This window comes from Physeter macrocephalus, chromosome 19 (genome assembly GCF_002837175.3).
Source record: "Physeter macrocephalus isolate SW-GA chromosome 19, ASM283717v5, whole genome shotgun sequence".
Classification (NCBI taxonomy): domain Eukaryota; kingdom Metazoa; phylum Chordata; class Mammalia; order Artiodactyla; family Physeteridae; genus Physeter; species Physeter macrocephalus.
This window is the reverse complement of record NC_041232.1, coordinates 3,005,977-3,023,658: the sequence shown is the minus strand read 5'-3', so window position 1 is coordinate 3,023,658 and position 17,682 is coordinate 3,005,977. Positions and strand designations below refer to the sequence as shown.

The 17,682-nt window shown below is 60.3% G+C and overlaps 1 protein-coding gene across 2 annotated transcripts in view; it reads left to right on the top strand.

The window, feature by feature from the left end:
- Positions 1 to 17,682, top strand: part of BCR (BCR activator of RhoGEF and GTPase) — a 34,147-nt gene continuing 16,465 nt past the window's right edge. Inside the window, exons 1-10 of one of the 2 annotated variants that reach the window (XM_055080615.1) lie at positions 1 to 47; positions 2,244 to 2,384; positions 6,472 to 6,593; positions 7,613 to 7,781; positions 8,944 to 9,063; positions 9,671 to 9,746; positions 11,919 to 12,023; positions 12,646 to 12,756; positions 14,153 to 14,250; positions 15,780 to 15,911. In XM_055080615.1, the coding sequence (XP_054936590.1) occupies positions 2,364 to 2,384; positions 6,472 to 6,593; positions 7,613 to 7,781; positions 8,944 to 9,063; positions 9,671 to 9,746; positions 11,919 to 12,023; positions 12,646 to 12,756; positions 14,153 to 14,250; positions 15,780 to 15,911 (954 nt within the window). In that variant the 5' untranslated portion in view covers positions 1 to 47; positions 2,244 to 2,363. Of the gene's footprint in view, positions 48 to 2,243; positions 2,385 to 3,497; positions 3,589 to 6,471; positions 6,594 to 7,612; positions 7,782 to 8,943; positions 9,064 to 9,670; positions 9,747 to 11,918; positions 12,024 to 12,645; positions 12,757 to 14,152; positions 14,251 to 15,779; positions 15,912 to 17,682 lie in introns of those variants that run through there. The other variant, XM_055080616.1, reaches the window with a different exon arrangement.

The window sequence follows — 17,682 nt, the reverse complement described above, 5'->3', positions numbered from 1 at the left end:
TCTACAAGCCTGTGGACCGGGTCACGAGGAGCACACTGGTCCTGCATGTGAGTCCCTCGGGCCCGGGGCCTCCTCGCCCTGGGGTTCTTGGCTTCTGTCCTGGGGCTGACGCTGATGTCTGTCAGTTTTGCCCGCCTGCCCCCTTTTCTGCCACACACCTGTACTGAGGATGCAGAAGTGAGGCACCTCTGCCATCCTTGGGCTCCTGGGGGTGGGAGAGGGGAACGCAGCAGGCTCTCCAGGTGTTCCAGATGCCTCATCAGAGCGGGTACAGGTAGGGAGCATCCTGTCCCACATGGGCAGAGGCTTGCAGGTGGAGAAGCTTCCCGGGGGAGGGGGCGGGGACACATAGCACAGGTTGGGGCACCAATGGCAGGTGCATCCCGGGGCTGTGGTCAGACCACATTCTCCAGCCGGGAGAGTGTGTGCGGAGAGGGTGTGCAGGGAGGCCCACCTGGCGGGGCTGCTCCTGAAGGCAGTGGGGAGTCACTTGCACCTTATTAAGTGGTCGTCTTAATACTGAGAAACAAAAGCAGGAAAAAAAAGGCCCCCAATCCTACTGCCAGGTGACCCTATTCATCTGTATTTAGAGCAAGTCTTACATGCGCATTTTTAAAGAAAAATAAATTTATTTATTTATTTTGGCTATGTTGGGTCTTCGTTGTTGCACGGGCTCTCTCTAGTTGCGGCGAGCGGGGGCTACTCTTCGTTGCGGTGCACGGGCTTCTCATTGCGGTGGCTTCTCTTGTTTTGGAGCACGGACTCTAGGCACGTGGGCTTCAGTAGTTGTGGCACGCGGGTTCAGTAGTTGTGGCTTGCGGACTCTAGAGCGCAGGCTCAGTAGTTGTGGCACACGGGCTTAGTTGCTCCGCGACATGTGGAACCTTCCCAGACTAGAGCTTAAACCTGGGTCCCCTGCATTGGCAGGTGGATTCTTAACCACTGCGCCACCAGGGAAGCCCGACATGCGCAATTTTTTAAATTTTTTTAATTACAACCATTTTTTTAAAATGTACAACCAAAATGTACAACCAAGATGCCGACACACGTGGCATCTTTCTAAATCACTCAGACGGTGTTGTGCTGTGCATACCATTCCACATGTGGCTTTTTACCCCTTAATGTTATATTGTGGCAGTTGTCCCACTTTGGCCCAAACAGCTCTGCCTCATTCTTTTTTTTTTTTTTTGTGGTATGCGGGCCTCCCTCTGTTGTGGCCTCTCCCGTTGCGGAGCACAGGCTCCGGACGCACAGGCTCAGCGGCCATGGCTCACGGGCCCAGCCGCTCTGCGGCATGTGGGATCCTCCCAGACCGGGGCGCGAACCCGGTTCCCCGGCATCGGCAGGCGGACGCGCAACCACTGTGCCACCAGGGAAGCCCCCTCATTCATTTTTAAGCTGCGTGGTTTTCCATCCAGTGCACATTTTGTAACTTCTTACCATCCTCCAACTAAGAGTTCCTGGATGGAGGGAAATAAGCTGAGATTTGCGGTTTGGGAGGCTCTGGCCAGTGGTCCATCAGAGTCCTGGAGACCCTTTATTTGGTCCCCTCACCACGATGAGCCCAGGCCTGGCAGGGGGAAGCCAGAGCCACCAGGAGTGGTGGGCGGGGCGGGGCCTGCGATCCCCAACACCAGAGCCTCCCCTGAGCTTATTTCATCTCCCCAGGTTCTCTTTGCTGTAGGATTTGGGAGCTAAGAGGGTTTTGTTTCTCTGAACCAGGAAGCCGTAGACTTTGAGCACGAATTACGTGCATTCGCAGTAGAGAAGGAGTCTCAGGCTCTGATCTAAAAGAGGAGGAGCCAGGAAGGTCAGGGGCTTTCCCCTGACCTCACACGGACCAGCGGACCAGGATGGGTTCTGCCCCAGGGGACCTGTGACAATGTCCAGGGGCATTTTTGCTTGTCACAGCCACACATGAGGGGGCGCCACTGCCATCGAGTGGGCAGAGGCCAAGGATGGTGCCAGCATCCTCCAGTGCCCGGACAGCCCCCACCAAAACCAGCCTGCATGTCGCCAGGGCCTGGATAGAGAAACCTGCCCCAGACCTGTAGCGTGGAGCCCCTCTCTGCAACGTGCAGTGGGGCGCCGTTAGCGGCCTGCTCCCGGCACAGTGCTCGCACGAGTGCTGCCGCGTGGCCCAGGCCATGGTGAGAGGTGGCCCCAGGTCACACCCAGAGCGTCTGCGGCTCTCACGGCAGAGATGCCGGGGCTGCTCTGACTCCATCCTTCGTCCGATGCAGGACTTGCTGAAACACACCCCCTCTGGCCACCCCGACCACCTGCTGCTGCAAGACGCTCTCCGCATCTCGCAGAACTTCCTGTCCAGCATTAACGAGGAGATCACACCCCGCCGGCAGTCCATGACCGTGAAGAAGGGAGAGGTGAGCATGGCGGCCGAGCAGAGGTGGGCGTGGGGCCCACTGTATCCGCACAGCTCAGCACAACACAGAAACACCTGGACTTGGGGGCCCTTGACCCTGGCAGGGTGAACCCAGGCCGGTGTGCAGGGCATCGGGGTGTGGTTTCAGGTGTGCGGGCGTCACCTGGGGGGTTATGTCCCGGGCACCGCACACCCTGCCGGATCAGGGTCCCCAGCTAAGGAGACCGGTGAGAAGGAGGATGGCATTTGTGTGCCTGGGGACCACTCGGTTCCTCTTGAGTGTTCTTTCATTAACATACAGTTAACAGTGGGTTTAAGGACTTTAAAGGGGATGAAGGGGAGGGGGGTGTGGTTTGTGTTTGCGGCTGGAGAATGGCTGGAGAACGAACGTGGTTGACTTCTTCGGCCAGGAGGGCTCTCCTTCCCCTCCTCCCTCCCTCCCTGACAGCCCCTCCCAGTCTCCATCTCTCTGCACATTGTAGATGAGAGGGTGTGGAACAGAGGGGCTCAGATGCCACCCCTGCTACCTCCGCTCCTTCCTGGGAGGGGCCCAGCCCGGTGCCAGGCAGCTTGCAGCAAGATGGCAGAGGTGTGCCAGTCAGGCGCGGCATCTAGTGTGAGCATCTTTTGTTGGAAGCGGCACCGCGGGGCAGGGCGGGGGTGCGGACCCGCGACCTCTGGGATCTCGTGCAGGGACAGGAGCCATATGGCCCAGCAACACGTGGGCTGGCAGCGAACCTTACTGTAGCTGCCGCTCGGAGCCACTCCTCTTCCCGTTAGTGTGCCAGGGGCTCAGCGGCGCCGAGGCTGACCTGCCAGGACTTGGGGCTGGCGGGCAGGCTGCTCTCAGCCCTGTGCTTCCACACCTGTGTGGGAAGTGGTACCTGAGTGCTCGGCCTCCCTTGTCAGCAGTTGACATGGTCTCACAAGACTCGGGAATTGCTGCCGCCAAGACTCCTGTCCCTGTCGGGTTCGTGCTGCTTGGTCTCCCCTCCTGGGACACCATGCTGTCTCGCAGGCAATTCCTTTATAAGAGCACTGCCCTCCTGGGAAGCAGCTGTGCAAGTCCTTCTGTGGGTGCTGAGTCTGCGCCTGTGTCTCCCGCTACACTTAGGTTCCCCGGGGAGAAGTGCCTCCTTGCTCTTCGGATCATTGGAAGCAGCTGCCTTCAGGAATTGAGGAAAATCAGATGTCGCCTGGCAGTTGTGAGCCAGGCCCTTGAGCCCGCATCTGTATCCCAGGCCTCCTTCCCTGTGGACCCATGGTCGGGGTCCCGGGGCGCCTGAGTGGGAAGTGTGTAGGGGCCGGTGCTTCATGGGGGCAGGGCTTCTACCTGCGCCCACCCCATCCCCACTAGCGTCTGGTCTCGTTGACCTGTGGTGTCTGCTCCTTGAGGGGAATCGCTTGGGTGCCTCAGCCACGAGTGGGGGAGAAAGGGCGGTGACCCTGAAAGGTCGGGAGTCTGAGTCGCACGCGCCTTCATTCAGGGTTCTCCGTCAGGAACACAGTAAGGGAGATAGATGGCGGCTAGACCAGGATGCAGGCAGATCCACACCCACACCCCTGCCTGGGACGTCCTCGAGAGCTGGGGGCTGGGGTCTACAGATAGAGACAGAATGAGGCCTGACCCCTGGGCCAGGGTCCGGGCTCCCTTCGTGGATTTGCCAGTATCGTGGTTGGGGGCCCTGCTTTCCTGGAGCTGGGAGACCCTTCCTGCCCATCTACTGCGCATTTTCTGTTTGAGCCACTGCAGGACCCCAGGGTGGGCTGGGGTTCTGAAGTGAGGCCTGAGGCCTCCTTGGGAGGGACGACATCTGCCACGATGGGGAAGCTCGTGGTGAGAAAGTCCTACTGCGCTCAGAGGACAGCCACACCGTCCACTCCCCGCACTGTGCACCTCGTGTGGCCCTCGGAGACGTGGTGCAGCACAGAGCAAGGCTCAGGCCAGGACGTCATGGGGTGGGGGGCTTCTCCTGGAAAGATGAGGATTTGCACAGGCAGGGGTGCATGGGGAGGGGCCTGGCAACTGAGTCCACCCATCAGAGCCCCCCAGGGCTGCCGTCTGAGCCTGTGTCTCCTAACACGGATGGGTGGATGTACAGGCTGCCACAAGTGCCAGGGTGACACTGGTGGCCTCTGGAGGATGAAGTTGGTGGCTGGGGTGGGACTTTGGATGAACCTGTGAGCGGCAAGACCCAGCGGGGAGGAGGGGAAGGGCCTGCAGGGGGCTCCATCAGGGCTGGGACCCTGGACGATTCTGACCTGCTGACAGAGGGGACAAATCCACCTCTGAGCTGGACCTCGGGGGCCCTCTGCTGGCAATGGCCAGAAGCTCAGCTCCTTTGTGTGGAGAAAGGACTGCAGTCCCCCCCTCACAGAAGGTCCCTTGGTCCTGCCTCCTGGGCTGAAGACCATCTGCTGTGTCCCTGCCGAGGGGGCATTCCTCGAGGACCTCAGTGTCCCAGGACCTGCCCCCCGGCACAGACCCCGCAGTCAGGCTGCCCAGGTCCCCAGTGCTGCATGGCTGTGTCCCCAGGTGCACATGCTTCTGTGCTTCCCATGGGTGCAGACGCGGGGCTTGCCTATGCCCAGGGCAGGTGGGGGAGGGCAGTGACGATGTGTCACGGCCTGGGCACGTGGGCAGCCCTCCTGCCCTCCCACTTATGGTCTGGTTGGCACTGGCAGCTCCCATGTAAATCATCCAGTCTCCGTGCCAGGGCCTGGCCAGCTGCTGTGAGACGAGCTGCGCACGACGGTGATGTGGGAGTGTTGCGGGGCCTGGCCCAGGCTGCATTTGCTTCTGGGAGGCTCCTGCTGAGAGTGTGGGGGGAGTTCAGGGAGGTACAGGTTCCCTGAGAAGAACCTCAGGCAGCAGGTGGCAGTGGAGCCAGGTGCCCAGACCTGCTGAGGGGTGGTGTTGAGGGCGGTGGGGTGACAGGGGTAGGGAGACACTGTGGGTCTTTGCCCCCTGTGGTGTGTGTGCCTGACCCTCCGGACCCTTCCCAGGCCATCACAGAGAGGGGTGGGGAGTTGCCCTTTCTGGGGGGCCTTCCCTGAGGCCAGGCGGGCAGGGTCCTCAATGAGCACCTGGTCTCTCTCCTCCTGGGCACAGACCCCTGAGTGTCCCCGCTCGCTCCCTGTGCTGCCTGGGGTGGATGGTGGAGCTCCCTGAGGCTCAGGCTTCTCATCTTCGAAGTGGGCACGAGGACTCACCCACAGCAGGAGGGTCACATCCAATGACAGGCCACATGCTGGCACAGCACACCCAGGGCGTGCGTGGGGCAGCCTCTCATCCTGTCTATGTCCTCGGCACAGCACAGCGCCAGCCCGGATGAGGTGGCGGGCACTGTTTGTCAGCTGAATTACCGACTTACCTCCATGTGCCTTGGAAACTTGTGAGCCATGGGACCATCCCTTGTCTTTCAGATGAAGCCCCCAGGGGCAGAGAGGCACAGGGCTTGCTGGGGACTGGTGCCTCTAGTCTCCCTGCTCCTTCGAGGATGCCTCAGGGTCAGGGGTGGTCATCAGAGGTGTAAAACCCCGATGTGGGCCCCTGCCCATCAGTGGGCACTGACCTCAGAAGGACTAGAATGTGGGGTCCCAGCTGGGGGACCCCTGCCCAGCCTCCTGATGCCCTCAGATCCAGGCCCAGCCCTTAGCGTGACTGCCCCCTCTCGGAGTTCTCCCGGCCCGTCTCCTTCCCCCTTACCAGGCAGTCCCCTCTAGGCCGAGCACCAAGCTCTTGTTACCTGAGCCTTGACGGTCCCTGTACGAGAACGTCCCCTCTCCACGTGGCCGGCCTCTTGCCTGGGTCTCCACAGGCCTGTCCTGGGAATGTATGGGCCGCCCTGCTCAGAGGAGCTCTCCCGTCGCCTTGGCTGCAATGTTTCCTCCGGCCTCCAGGCCAGTGGCTGTGACTCTGGGGCTTGGGAACTTTGATGAAGAAAGAGCAAGGCGTTTGGCGTGTGTGCTTGTGGGCGGATGAGGTGGAAGGAGCGCTGGGAAGTGGGCGTGAGGGTTGGAGGTGGGGGGAGTGGAGGCCCAGGCCGCCCCTGCCCTGACCAGCCCCCCCCGCCCTCCTCCTGCAGCACCGGCAGCTGCTGAAGGACAGCTTCATGGTGGAGCTGGTGGAGGGGGCCCGCAAGCTGCGGCACGTCTTCCTCTTCACTGACCTGCTCCTGTGCACCAAGCTCAAGAAGCAGAGCGGAGGGTGAGTGACCGTGCGGCCCCGGCCGAGAGGAGAGTCCCCGGGGTATGGGGTGGTTTCTATAGGAGGAGACCTGGTGTTCTTTCCAGTGAGCCTCGAGAGGTCGTAACCTGTTGCCGGGCTGCTCTCGTTAAGCTACATTCTGTTTCCAGCTGGACGTGATGCCAGGCTCAAGGTCAAAGTTCATCATTAGGAATCTGGAGACATTCAGGGTCTGGTTGGGTGAGCAGGCTGTTGACTATGACTTCAGGTGCTATTGGGGGGCTGTCATGTCGTGACCCAGACAGGTCAGGGGGCTGCAGGGTCTGGTGCAGGTGGGGGATGGACACTGGCTACCCCTCCCCCGTCCTCGGAGGGCATCACTAGGTGATCCCTACATTTTGTCTTCCCGAGATCATGGTGGCTTCTAAGTGATTCTCAGCATTGGCCTGCAGACCCCACCCAAACCCCCAGGGATCAGACCACACAGGTTGCAGCAGTGGGGGGCCGGTGGGGGGAGGCAGTGGCTGGAATGGAGCAAAGAAGGTCACGTTGGGAAGAACCAGAACTGGGCTCTTCACCCCATTCTGCCATCGCCACGCTGAGTGGATTTAATCAGAAGAGAGCCTTGGTTTCTCCATCTGTCGAGGGAGGGATTACACCGGGTAGGTTTGCAGCCCCTCCAACTCTACAGCTCTGGACGTGTCTGCAGTCCTCTCCTGACTGTCATTGGCGGCCTAGGTGGTCTCCCGTGTCAGGGAGCCTATGAGCCACCACTGTCAGCACAGAGTAGGGTGGATGAGGGCTTGTCAGACCCGTGGGGCCTGGGTCACACGTGTACAATGCCCCTCCCCAGGGGTCACTGAGGCTGGGTCGCCAGTGTCTGCCTGTGGCCTTATCCCAGCCTGTCTCAGGGACCATGAGCAGAGTTAGAAGGTCAGGTAAACTTCGTGGCCATGAACTTAGGGTTCCCCAAAGTCGAAAGCAGTGACTTAAGCAAAGGAAGGTGGTCAGCCTGTTAACCTGCCCCTCCCCCCACCCAGCAAAACCCAGCAATACGACTGCAAATGGTACATCCCGCTCACGGATCTCAGCTTCCAGACGGTAGACGACTCGGAGGCTGCACCCAACATCCCCCTGGTGCTGGATGAGGAGCTGGATGCCATGAAGATCAAGATCTCCCAGATCAAGAGTGACATCCAGAGAGAGAAGGTGGGGCTGGGGGGTGGTGTCAGGCCGGGCTCTGCAGCTCGAGTGGGCAGCATCCCCTCACGCTGGCAGGCGGGCGAGTTCTGCAGGGCATCTGACCCCACTGCTGGTCTCTGGGACCTGCTGGGACCCCTGTGAACCCTCACAGTGCCAGGCCTCCCATCAGGCATGGAGCTATCCAGGATGGCGTAGGGGGAGGGGCCCCTCTGTCCCTCTTATAACTGCCCTGATCCGGAGCGAATCCCAGGCTGGGGGGAAACACAGCCCCCCCAGGGGGTCTGGACTGCACCCAGCAGGCCCCTGGTTGTTTATGGAGAGGAACTGTGTTCTGGAGGAACAGTGAGGATGAGCCCTGCGCCTGTAGGGTCAGCCCAGGCCAGAGCGGGTGCCTCACAGTGGCCAAAGACAAGGTGGGTCCTCAGAAGGTTGATGTCCAGGGACACCTAGCTGAGGTGGGTGCAGCAGAACAGGGGTCCTTCTCAGCCCTCACCCTACCCAACCTTCTGTACTGCAAACCCCGCAGGATGAGGAAAACACAGGAGCCCCAGGACCGGCATGAGCTCTGGGTTGTTTATTCGTCCCGATGGACCCGTGGCCCCCATGGCAGAGTGTCCCGAGGCAGAAGGGAGCCAGGGCTGCATCCATGGGGCTGTCAAGCTCTCTGCTACCACTCACCCATCCGAGCCGTGCCCTCTGCCTAGTGGCAGGCAGCACAGCCTCCCCCCGGGGACAGAGGGCTTCAGGAGGGAGGAACACGACACGCGGCAGGGAGGGTTTTCCCAGCCAGGTCCTGGGGGTGCATGTCACCCTCCATCAGGACCCTCGCAGTCACTCCCGGGGGACCTGATGCTGAAATGTGGCAGATCCGGGAGCAGGGAGGGGCCTTTGGGGTCACGACAGGCCCTTTCACATTGTCTAAGTTTGGAGCAAGTGAAAAAAGGGAGGTTTATTAGAGGAAGAACTGAATCCCTTAAGAAGGATGGGCTGAGCACGTCTGGCAGTCTATGCCAGGCCTGGACGCTGTGGCCAAGACCCTGTCCACACTGGGCTGCCAGACGGTCTCCCGTCCTCCACCGACCGAGCATCAGGGGTGGTGGGGCAGGCAGACTGGGAGTGGGCTGCGCTGGGCCAGAACTGGAAACGTGACCGTGCCCTCTCCCCACAGAGAGCGAACAAGGGCAGCAAGGCCATTGAGAGGCTGAGGAAGAAGCTCTCGGAGCAGGAGTCGCTGCTCTTGCTCATGTCCCCCAGCATGGCCTTCCGCGTGCACAGCCGCAATGGCAAGGTGAGCGCCCAGCGTGGCACACGGGCCGCTCTCTGGGGCTTTGGGCCGGAGCCGCCATGGCTGGGAGGTGGTGGGGCCTCCAGGGAGTCTCAATAGAGCGGGGGGCCTGCAGGTTTGTGCAGACCCAGCCCTCGGTGCAGGAATGCTGTCCGGGACCTCTTGGGCCAGAGAGACAGCTTCTTTCCTGAGTGGCTTCTGCTGCCTCTGTAGCTGGGGCCTTTCCCTCCATGGGCATCACGCACTTGTCAGGGGGCAGCCGGTGGGGGGCAGCCAGTGGGCTTTGCGGGAGCCTTGCCTCTGCGTCACGGGCCCAGCTTGTGGGCATCAGCCCTCCCCTCTGCAGGTCCCACCTGGTGACCCCGGTGGCCCTGCACTCTGATTTGCCACGCCCTGACCCAGGCGCAGCAGGAGGGGTGGAGGGTGCAGGGAGGGACGAGCAGTGCTGTGAGCACAGCCGCCCCAGCTCCGCCGGCCTGCAGCGCGGAGATGCTCATGCCTCCTGTGGGCGTGCTGCAGGCTCCACGCGGTGACCAGGACGGAACCCTGGATCCCCTGGGCGCCCGCTCAGCCGGGGTGGAGATGACGAGTGTGCTCTCCCCTCCTCCAGAGTTACACGTTCCTGATCTCATCCGACTATGAGCGGGCCGAGTGGAGGGAGAACATCCGGGAGCAGCAGAAGAAATGTGAGTGGCCTGTGCACCCGGGATGTGGGCTCGGGAGCGTCAGGGCTGGATGGTCACCTCCCATGGTCTCAAACCTTGTTTTCCCCAAGGGACAGTGGAACTCTTATCCAAGTGAGATGTGCCGTGGAGCCTGAATACGGGAAATAATGGGGGACGGGCTGTCCTGATAGGGCCCCCTGCCCTCTGTGCCCCCCTGCCTGCCCTCTGACCTCCTCCCATGAACCCCCTTCCCCTCCTCTGGCCTTCTCTGAATTCCCACCTGCATTCTGGACCTCGCTACTCTGAATTCCCTGCCTGTCCCCAGGGGCCCCCTGCACCCCTGCTGCCTTTCCGAGGCTGCCACGCACGTGGCCCACCCACCTTGCCTCCCCCCAGGCCTGCCACACACCCCAGCAGATGCTGATGCCATACGGCCCTCGACTGAGCCCACCTGGGCAGCCACACTGTGCTGGCCCTGCTCCCCTGTGCTTGACCGCTGTCAGGACAGGGCGCCCCCTCCCCTCTGGACGGCCCCTCCTTTGGGCGCTTCCCGCCGTTAGCAGTTCTTTCCTTCTGCTCAGCTCAGAGCTGCCCCGTCCTGCCTGGCAGCCTTCAGGGTGGGACGGCAGACCCTGCCCCAGGTCCTGGGGCTGCAGCTGCCTGGTTCCCTCCTCCGCCCCCAGCCATACGGTTTGGGATTCCCGAGCCATCCTTGCTAAAAGGTTTCCGCGTGTGCCCTGTGTGCCCCCCAAGGTAGGTTGGGGGCTCCGCACGCCTCTGCCCTATCCTGAGCGCCTGTCCCCCCAGGGTTGTCATTCGTGCCTGTGCTGAGACACCAGTGCCACTGCCTCCGGGGGCAGGACGGGCGCTCCTGGTGACTCTGACGGCCAGTGCCTGGGGCCCTGCCAGAGTTCCTGTCCCAGGTGTCCGGTTGTAACCAGGGGCCCAGACCATTTACAGCATGTGTTGTCTGCTCAGAAATAGTCCCCTTTCCCCACCTGGTGGAGAGGGGGGAGCAGGGGACAGAGCCCCACAGGAAGGTGCCCCAGATCACCCCCTCGCAACCGCCTTGAGGCCGTGCCAAGGTGGTGGGCGGCCCTGTGCTCCTCTGGCCTTCTCTGAATTCCCACCTGCATTCTGGACCTCGCTACTCTGAATTCCCTGCCTGTCCCCAGGGGCCCCCTGCACCCCTGCTGCCTTTCCGAGGCTGCCACGCACGTGGCCCACCCACCTTGCCTCCCCCCAGGCCTGCCACACACCCCAGCAGATGCTGATGCCATACGGCCCTCGACTGAGCCCACCTGGGCAGCCACACTGTGCTGGCCCTGCTCCCCTGTGCTTGACCGCTGTCAGGACAGGGCGCCCCCTCCCCTCTGGACGGCCCCTCCTTTGGGCGCTTCCCGCCGTTAGCAGTTCTTTCCTTCTGCTCAGCTCAGAGCTGCCCCGTCCTGCCTGGCAGCCTTCAGGGTGGGACGGCAGACCCTGCCCCAGGTCCTGGGGCTGCAGCTGCCTGGTTCCCTCCTCCGCCCCCAGCCATACGGTTTGGGATTCCCGAGCCATCCTTGCTAAAAGGTTTCCGCGTGTGCCCTGTGTGCCCCCCAAGGTAGGTTGGGGGCTCCGCACGCCTCTGCCCTATCCTGAGCGCCTGTCCCCCCAGGGTTGTCATTCGTGCCTGTGCTGAGACACCAGTGCCACTGCCTCCGGGGGCAGGACGGGCGCTCCTGGTGACTCTGACGGCCAGTGCCTGGGGCCCTGCCAGAGTTCCTGTCCCAGGTGTCCGGTTGTAACCAGGGGCCCCGACCATTTACAGCATGTGTTGTCTGCTCAGAAATAGTCCCCTTTCCCCACCTGGTGGAGAGAGGGGGGAGCAGGGGACAGAGCCCCACAGGAAGGTGCCCCAGATCACCCCCTCGCAACCGCCTTGAGGCCGTGCCAAGGTGGTGGGCGGCCCTGTGTTTGTGAGCGTTGTGCGAAGATTCCTCCCGCCCTCTGAGCCCAGCCTGGGCCCCCCGGGGCCATGCCTCACCTGCCCCTTACCGGCTCCTCCCTGGGAGCAGGTGGCCCCTGCGGTCCTTCTAACCAGGGTGTGCTGAGGACCCAGTGGGGGTACGTCTGAGAACACCCCATGGGGGTCCTGGGGAGTCCGAGAGCTGGGCAGACTCACCAGTTGGTACACCTGTGCCCCCATCTCAGGTTTCAAGAGTTTCTCCCTGACGTCTGTGGAGCTGCAGATGCTGACCAACTCGTGCGTCAAACTTCAGACCGTCCACAGCATCCCACTGACCATCAACAAAGAAGGTGGGCTGTACCCCCCAGGCCGCCGTCCCTTTCTGCTGTTAGTGCCATCCTGAGACCAGAGATGTCCATTCCAAGGCTGGGTGTGCTGCTGAGGGCCTGTCGGCCTCTCCGGGGTGTGGACGGGACGGGTTAGGGGTGGTTGCTCCCAGGCGGTGGCCACCGGGTGGCTGAGAAAACCGATGACTTGGCCCCAAGTCCCGAGCCGCTCCTCAGACCCTCTGTGCTCTGGGCCCCGCTCCCCATCCCCCCGCCCACCCCTCAGCCTGGTGCTGCCCACCCCCACCTGTGGTTGTGCTGCATCTTGCGTTCACTGTTACACACACTTGTGCACGTGCAGCCACACACAGGGGTATGCTTTGCACACTCAGGCACACACACCCCATCCATGTGGCATGCTCCCCGACCCCTCTCCTGTCCCGAGAATCTGTCACGTCTCTTCTCGGTCCCTGGTTTGCCTATGTTGTGAACCCAACTAGATCCTAAGGTCCCCGAGACAGAGGCCACGATGGGTGTGTTTCTGCTCCTGACATTGCCTTGTCCCCTGCTAAGCAAGTGACAGTCACACGGGGCCCCCATGAGGGTCACCTTGAAGCAGAACCTGTCACCTGCCTGCTTCTCCCAGGAGGACGGACGCTCACCTCTCTGGTCTCTCGCACAGATGATGAATCTCCCGGGCTCTACGGGTTCCTGAATGTCATCGTCCACTCCGCCACTGGCTTTAAGCAGAGTTCTAGTAAGCGGCTGGGTTGGGGAGGAAGGCGGCCGGACACTGAGCCGAAGGGTGCGGGGACCAGAGAAGCAGCTGACCGCCCGGAGGTGCGGTGCTGGCTGACGCCCACTGGGTGTGGGGTTGCTTTCCCTGGGGTGGACCCTGCCGTTGCCAGCGCCTGGCTCAGACCCTGCGAGCTGGGGAGCTGCCCCCTGCAGGCGAGTCCTGCAGTTGCAGGGGCTGGGGTTTGCTATAGACAGAAAACGCTGCCTAGGTTGCCAGGAAGCCGGGAGGCTGAGGGCTGGCACCCTGACCCTGGTCAGCAGAGGAGATTCTGCCGCTCTGATGAGCCAGAGGGATACCCTTTTAATACTTCCCCCTGGGGGCACCTCTCCCAGCCACTTGAGCTGTCAGAGTGGTGAGGGCTGGTCGCATTTCAGCCCAGGTACAGCAGACGCTCACCTGTCAGCCTGGCACCAAGTTCTCAGGGTCCCTCAGAGGAGGACACAGGGCAGGCACCGTTCTGCTGACCTTCCCACTGTTGCTACAAAACCAAACAAGAAATCCCTGACGAGCCACAGGATAGAAGATATTTACAAACTGTATATATGATCAGGGCCTTGTATCCAGAATACGTAGAGAACTCTTACAACGCAATGCTTGAGACAACCCAGTTTTTAAAAAATGAGCAAGAGATTCAGATAGACATAAACAAATTTACAGCTTTGTGGTTGAATGGGAGAAATGGGCATAGGAGATCTTTTAGGGGTGATGGAAATGTGCTACAGTTGGATAGTGGTAGTGATTACACCACTCTGTAAACTGAACAAAAAGCATTGAATTGGTCACTTAAAGTGGGTAAACTTTAAGGTATATAATTCATACCTCAGTAAAGACATTCTTTAATAAAAAAGAATGGAACACAATATCTCTTGAATAAATTATCTCACTAACTAGAGATGAATAAGTCTGAATACAAATACTTTTTCGTTTTACCCTCTACTAACTTTATTAGTACACTGATGGATGCCGCGCCCCTGCGCCCACTTTTCTCCCAGCACCGAGCTGCTGTCAGTGAGCAGGGGAGCAAATGTTCTGAGAGGTGCCGGTTCCCTGCGCACCGTTGTGAGGTGCTGCTAACCTTGCCGGCCACTGGTTTGGTGTCTTGTTTTAAAAAGAAAACCAAGGACTTCCCTGGCAGTCCAGTGGGTGAGACTCCGCACTTCCACTGCAGGGGGCACAGGTTCGATCCCTGGTTGGGGAACGAAGATCCCGAATGCCACGCTGTGCGGCCAAAAAAATCAAGACAAAAATAAAACCACGTCTGTTTTTTATGATTTAGAAAATAACACCTGCTTTTATAAAAAACATTGGTAATAAGGGACAGCATGGTAACCCTCTCTGTGTCGCTCTCCTGCAGGTCTGTACTGCACCCTGGAGGTGGATTCCTTTGGCTACTTTGTAAATAAAGCCAAGACACGCGTCTATAGGGACACGGCTGAGCCCAACTGGAATGAGGTGAGGCCCGACTTCTGGGTGATCAGGAGGAACATCTTCCAGGGAGAGAGTGTGACCCCCAAGGGCTTCCCCGCAGGCAACGGTGCCAGCATTCCCAGAATCTCCTGGAGGACTGGGCATGCCAAGAGATAGAGATTTTTATCTCCATGTTCCTGAGAATTCTCCACTCCCCTCCCTCCCCCCAGTTACAAAGAAACTTGTTTTGCTGGCAAAGCATCTGGAAAAAGAACTTAGAAGGGCTTCTTGATACTAAGGCCTTTGTTATTGCTCAGTGTTTCCTTGGGAGGTTTCCATGGCGTTTTTCCTCAGAAATTGGAATGAGCTCTGTGACCCTCTCAGTGTCCGGAAGCTGGGGCTCTGCTTGTGTGTGGGGCCTCGCTGGGCTGGAGGGAACCCCAGTCTCTTTTCTCAGCATCACTCCTGTGATTATTAGTTGTGCCGCCTCCATAGGACTGGGGCACGGGGAGCCAATGGACTACCTGGTCCTTATAGCTCTGGGTGCCCATACGGAAAGGGCTGGTGTCTGCTGTGACACGGGGGTATCACAGCCAGGTGGATCCATCAAAGAAGGCTTTGCGGAGAGCAAGAGGGCCGTGACCCAGCAGAGGCGACAAGGGCAGGGCTCTGGATATTATGCAGAGGGTTCTGGTGTGAGAGCAGCCCTGGGGGCTCGAGGGACCAAGCATGGGGTGTGGGGAGCTTCAGAGCATCAGGCCACCCGGCGGCCACCCTGGCTGTGTGTGTATGGATTATCCAGGGCCTCACAGATTCTGGGCATACACACCCTCCCTACCCACATTCAGGCTCAGAAATATTTGCTCTCCCCTCCCCGCTGCTTCCCCAGCAAGAACCCATGCCTGCAAAAGCACTGGTGTGAAATGCAGCATTTACTGAAGGTTTCCTAGGGGTGATGGAGGAGAAAGTAGACACCTTGAAAACCTATGGGAGAATTCTTTCCTCCCAGGTCCCTCTCGCCTAGGTCGCCTCCCTGGATCGATTTTTTTTTTTTTCCCCTTTCAAATAGACTTTATTTGTAGAGCAGCTTTAGGTCCACAGCAAAACTGAGCAGAAAGGACAGAGATTTTCCATGTTCCCCTGTCCCCCCCCACTATTGATGCAGCAGAGTGGGGCACTTGTCGTAATTGGTGAACCTCCGAGGACACATGCCCCAAAGACCACAGAGTGTCTGCGTTTGTAACCAGCACCCCAGAGCTTCTGGTGCAGGTGGTGCGGGGACCACGCTGCGAGATGCTGGCTTAAGGAGCTTGGATTAAGTTTGAGAGGCACTCAGAGCTTCCAGAAGCATCCAGACTGGGCCATGGTGTGATGCTCACAGGGAAGTGGCTTCCGAGGGTCTGCATCACGGGACGAAAGTGAGGAGAGTCTCGACGCGGGGCCTCCCGGGGCAGCTCGGGAGCCGTCTGTGCAGGAGCCACGGTTCAGAGGCCCCTTCAGCCGGCAGCACTGACCCCCACTCGCCGGGGCCCCCCCAGTTAACTCGGGGCTTTCCTTCTCTCTCGGGGCCACAGGAGTTTGAGATCGAGCTGGAAGGCTCACAGACCTTGAGGATACTGTGCTACGAGAAGTGTTACAACAAAAGCAAGATCACCAAGGAGGACGGCGAGAGTGCAGACAGGATCATGGGGAAGGGCCAGGTGCAGGTGAGGCTGCTGCCCTCTGCTCCCTGCAGGGTCCTGTCTGCCCCCACCACCGCCATGTAGTTGTCCCCCGGCCCTGGACGCACCCCAGCTCCAGATGCCCTGTGTTCTTCCCTACTGGACACCCAGGGACACTGAGATGGGGGTGAGGCAGGCCTGGCTCTGAATCATCCGCCGTGGGAGACCTGGGCTGGCACCTTCGTGGGTCCTTTTCTGCCCCTCTGTCTGTCTGTCTGTCATGCCCTATCTTGTCCCCAAAGGAAGTTCAGATCCACCTGTTTTTCCAGTGGGGCTGCAGTGCCTCCATGGCCTCCGGAAGACCCCAAGGCAGGCTGCTGAGTTGGTGCCCTGGGCTGCAATTGGCAATTAGGAGCTTCCTCTTAGAAAAGCATGAGAGTCTGAGTCTACCTGCCTGACATCCCCTCTCTGGCTTCTAGACTCAGATTCCAGGGGGTGCAGCTGTATCCCTCCTGGGGCACAGGTCCCCCCCTGGAGTTGTCATAGGAGCCCCTGGTGGGCCAGGAGTGTCTGTACAGGACCAGAGAGGGGTCCCAGGTTCAAACCATTTGGGCCCTCAGTCCTTCCAGTTTACCCAGGCCCTGGAAGCACCCCCCCCACCCCCCGGCTCTCACACTGCTTGGCAGACAGGAGCTGCACCACCTGCCTTGCGCTTCTTGCAGCCTCACCTGCACGGTTCTGCCCACCGTGGAGAAAGCCCCGGCACCCTCTTTCCTTACGGGGCATCTTACTGGACCCAGCTAAGCGGTTCCCTCCCTGCTCTGCCCTGGAGGTGGGCCCTGACTGTTCCCCAGTACCCCTGGTGCCCCGGGACCCCTGGATGAGGCCTCCTGGCGGGGGAGTGGTTGGACATTCCAGGTGCAAGTCAGAGGACAGGGCTCTCCAGGAAGCCCCGCCTCCCTTCCCTGGGGCAGGAAGTGAAGATCCTCACAGCAGGAATGACAGGAGAAAGGGTGACTCATCCCTGGGTAGTTCGTCATCTCCGTTGGCAAGTCTGGGAGTCACCACTCCAGCTGGCTGGCTTCCCCACCTTGGAAGCTTATCAGGGGATTTGATGGCTCAGGGTCTCCGGGGACCCCTGTACGTTGAGAGCAGGTCTGAAAGCAAAAACGCCCCTCTGATCACCCTGTTCTGCTCCCCTCACCCACCCACCAGCTGGCACCACAGGGCAAGACAAAGACACGGAGAGGAAGCCAATGACACCTGGGGCTGGGCTCTCCTAGGTGGAGACGGCCCAGGGTGGGAGGGGACACCAGTCCGGGACGACACTCTAGTGAGCCCACTGAGGTTGGGATGCGTGTTGGGGAGCAGGGCGGCAGCCTCGCCCGGCACAGGGAAGGCAGGACTCGTGGCCCCTCTTGGGCGGGGATGGTCCACGAAGGCCGGCTCCTGGTCCAGGGTCGCTTGGCGGCTGTCCTGGACCTGAGACCTGCCTGTGGCTTCGATCCTGGGTGAGAAGGGGATGGTCCCTCCTTGCTCCCCGTCAGCCCGGTGTTCCGTTGGGCCAGTTTTAGGGTCTTGGTTTAGAGCTGGGCTTCTGGGTGGAAAAGCAGAAAGGCAGGCCAGGATTTATCAGTCGTCCCACTTTTGGCGTCCCAACCAGGGACCTGTGGCCAGCCAGGTCCCTCCCTCCACCAGGGCCACCCTGCGTGAGCTTGGCAGACAGGGTGCTGCGTGGGTGGCTCCTGTGGGTGCTGCCTGATATTTACTGCCTTGCGGCTCATGTGCATTGACTCCCCGCAGTGATCTTGAAACC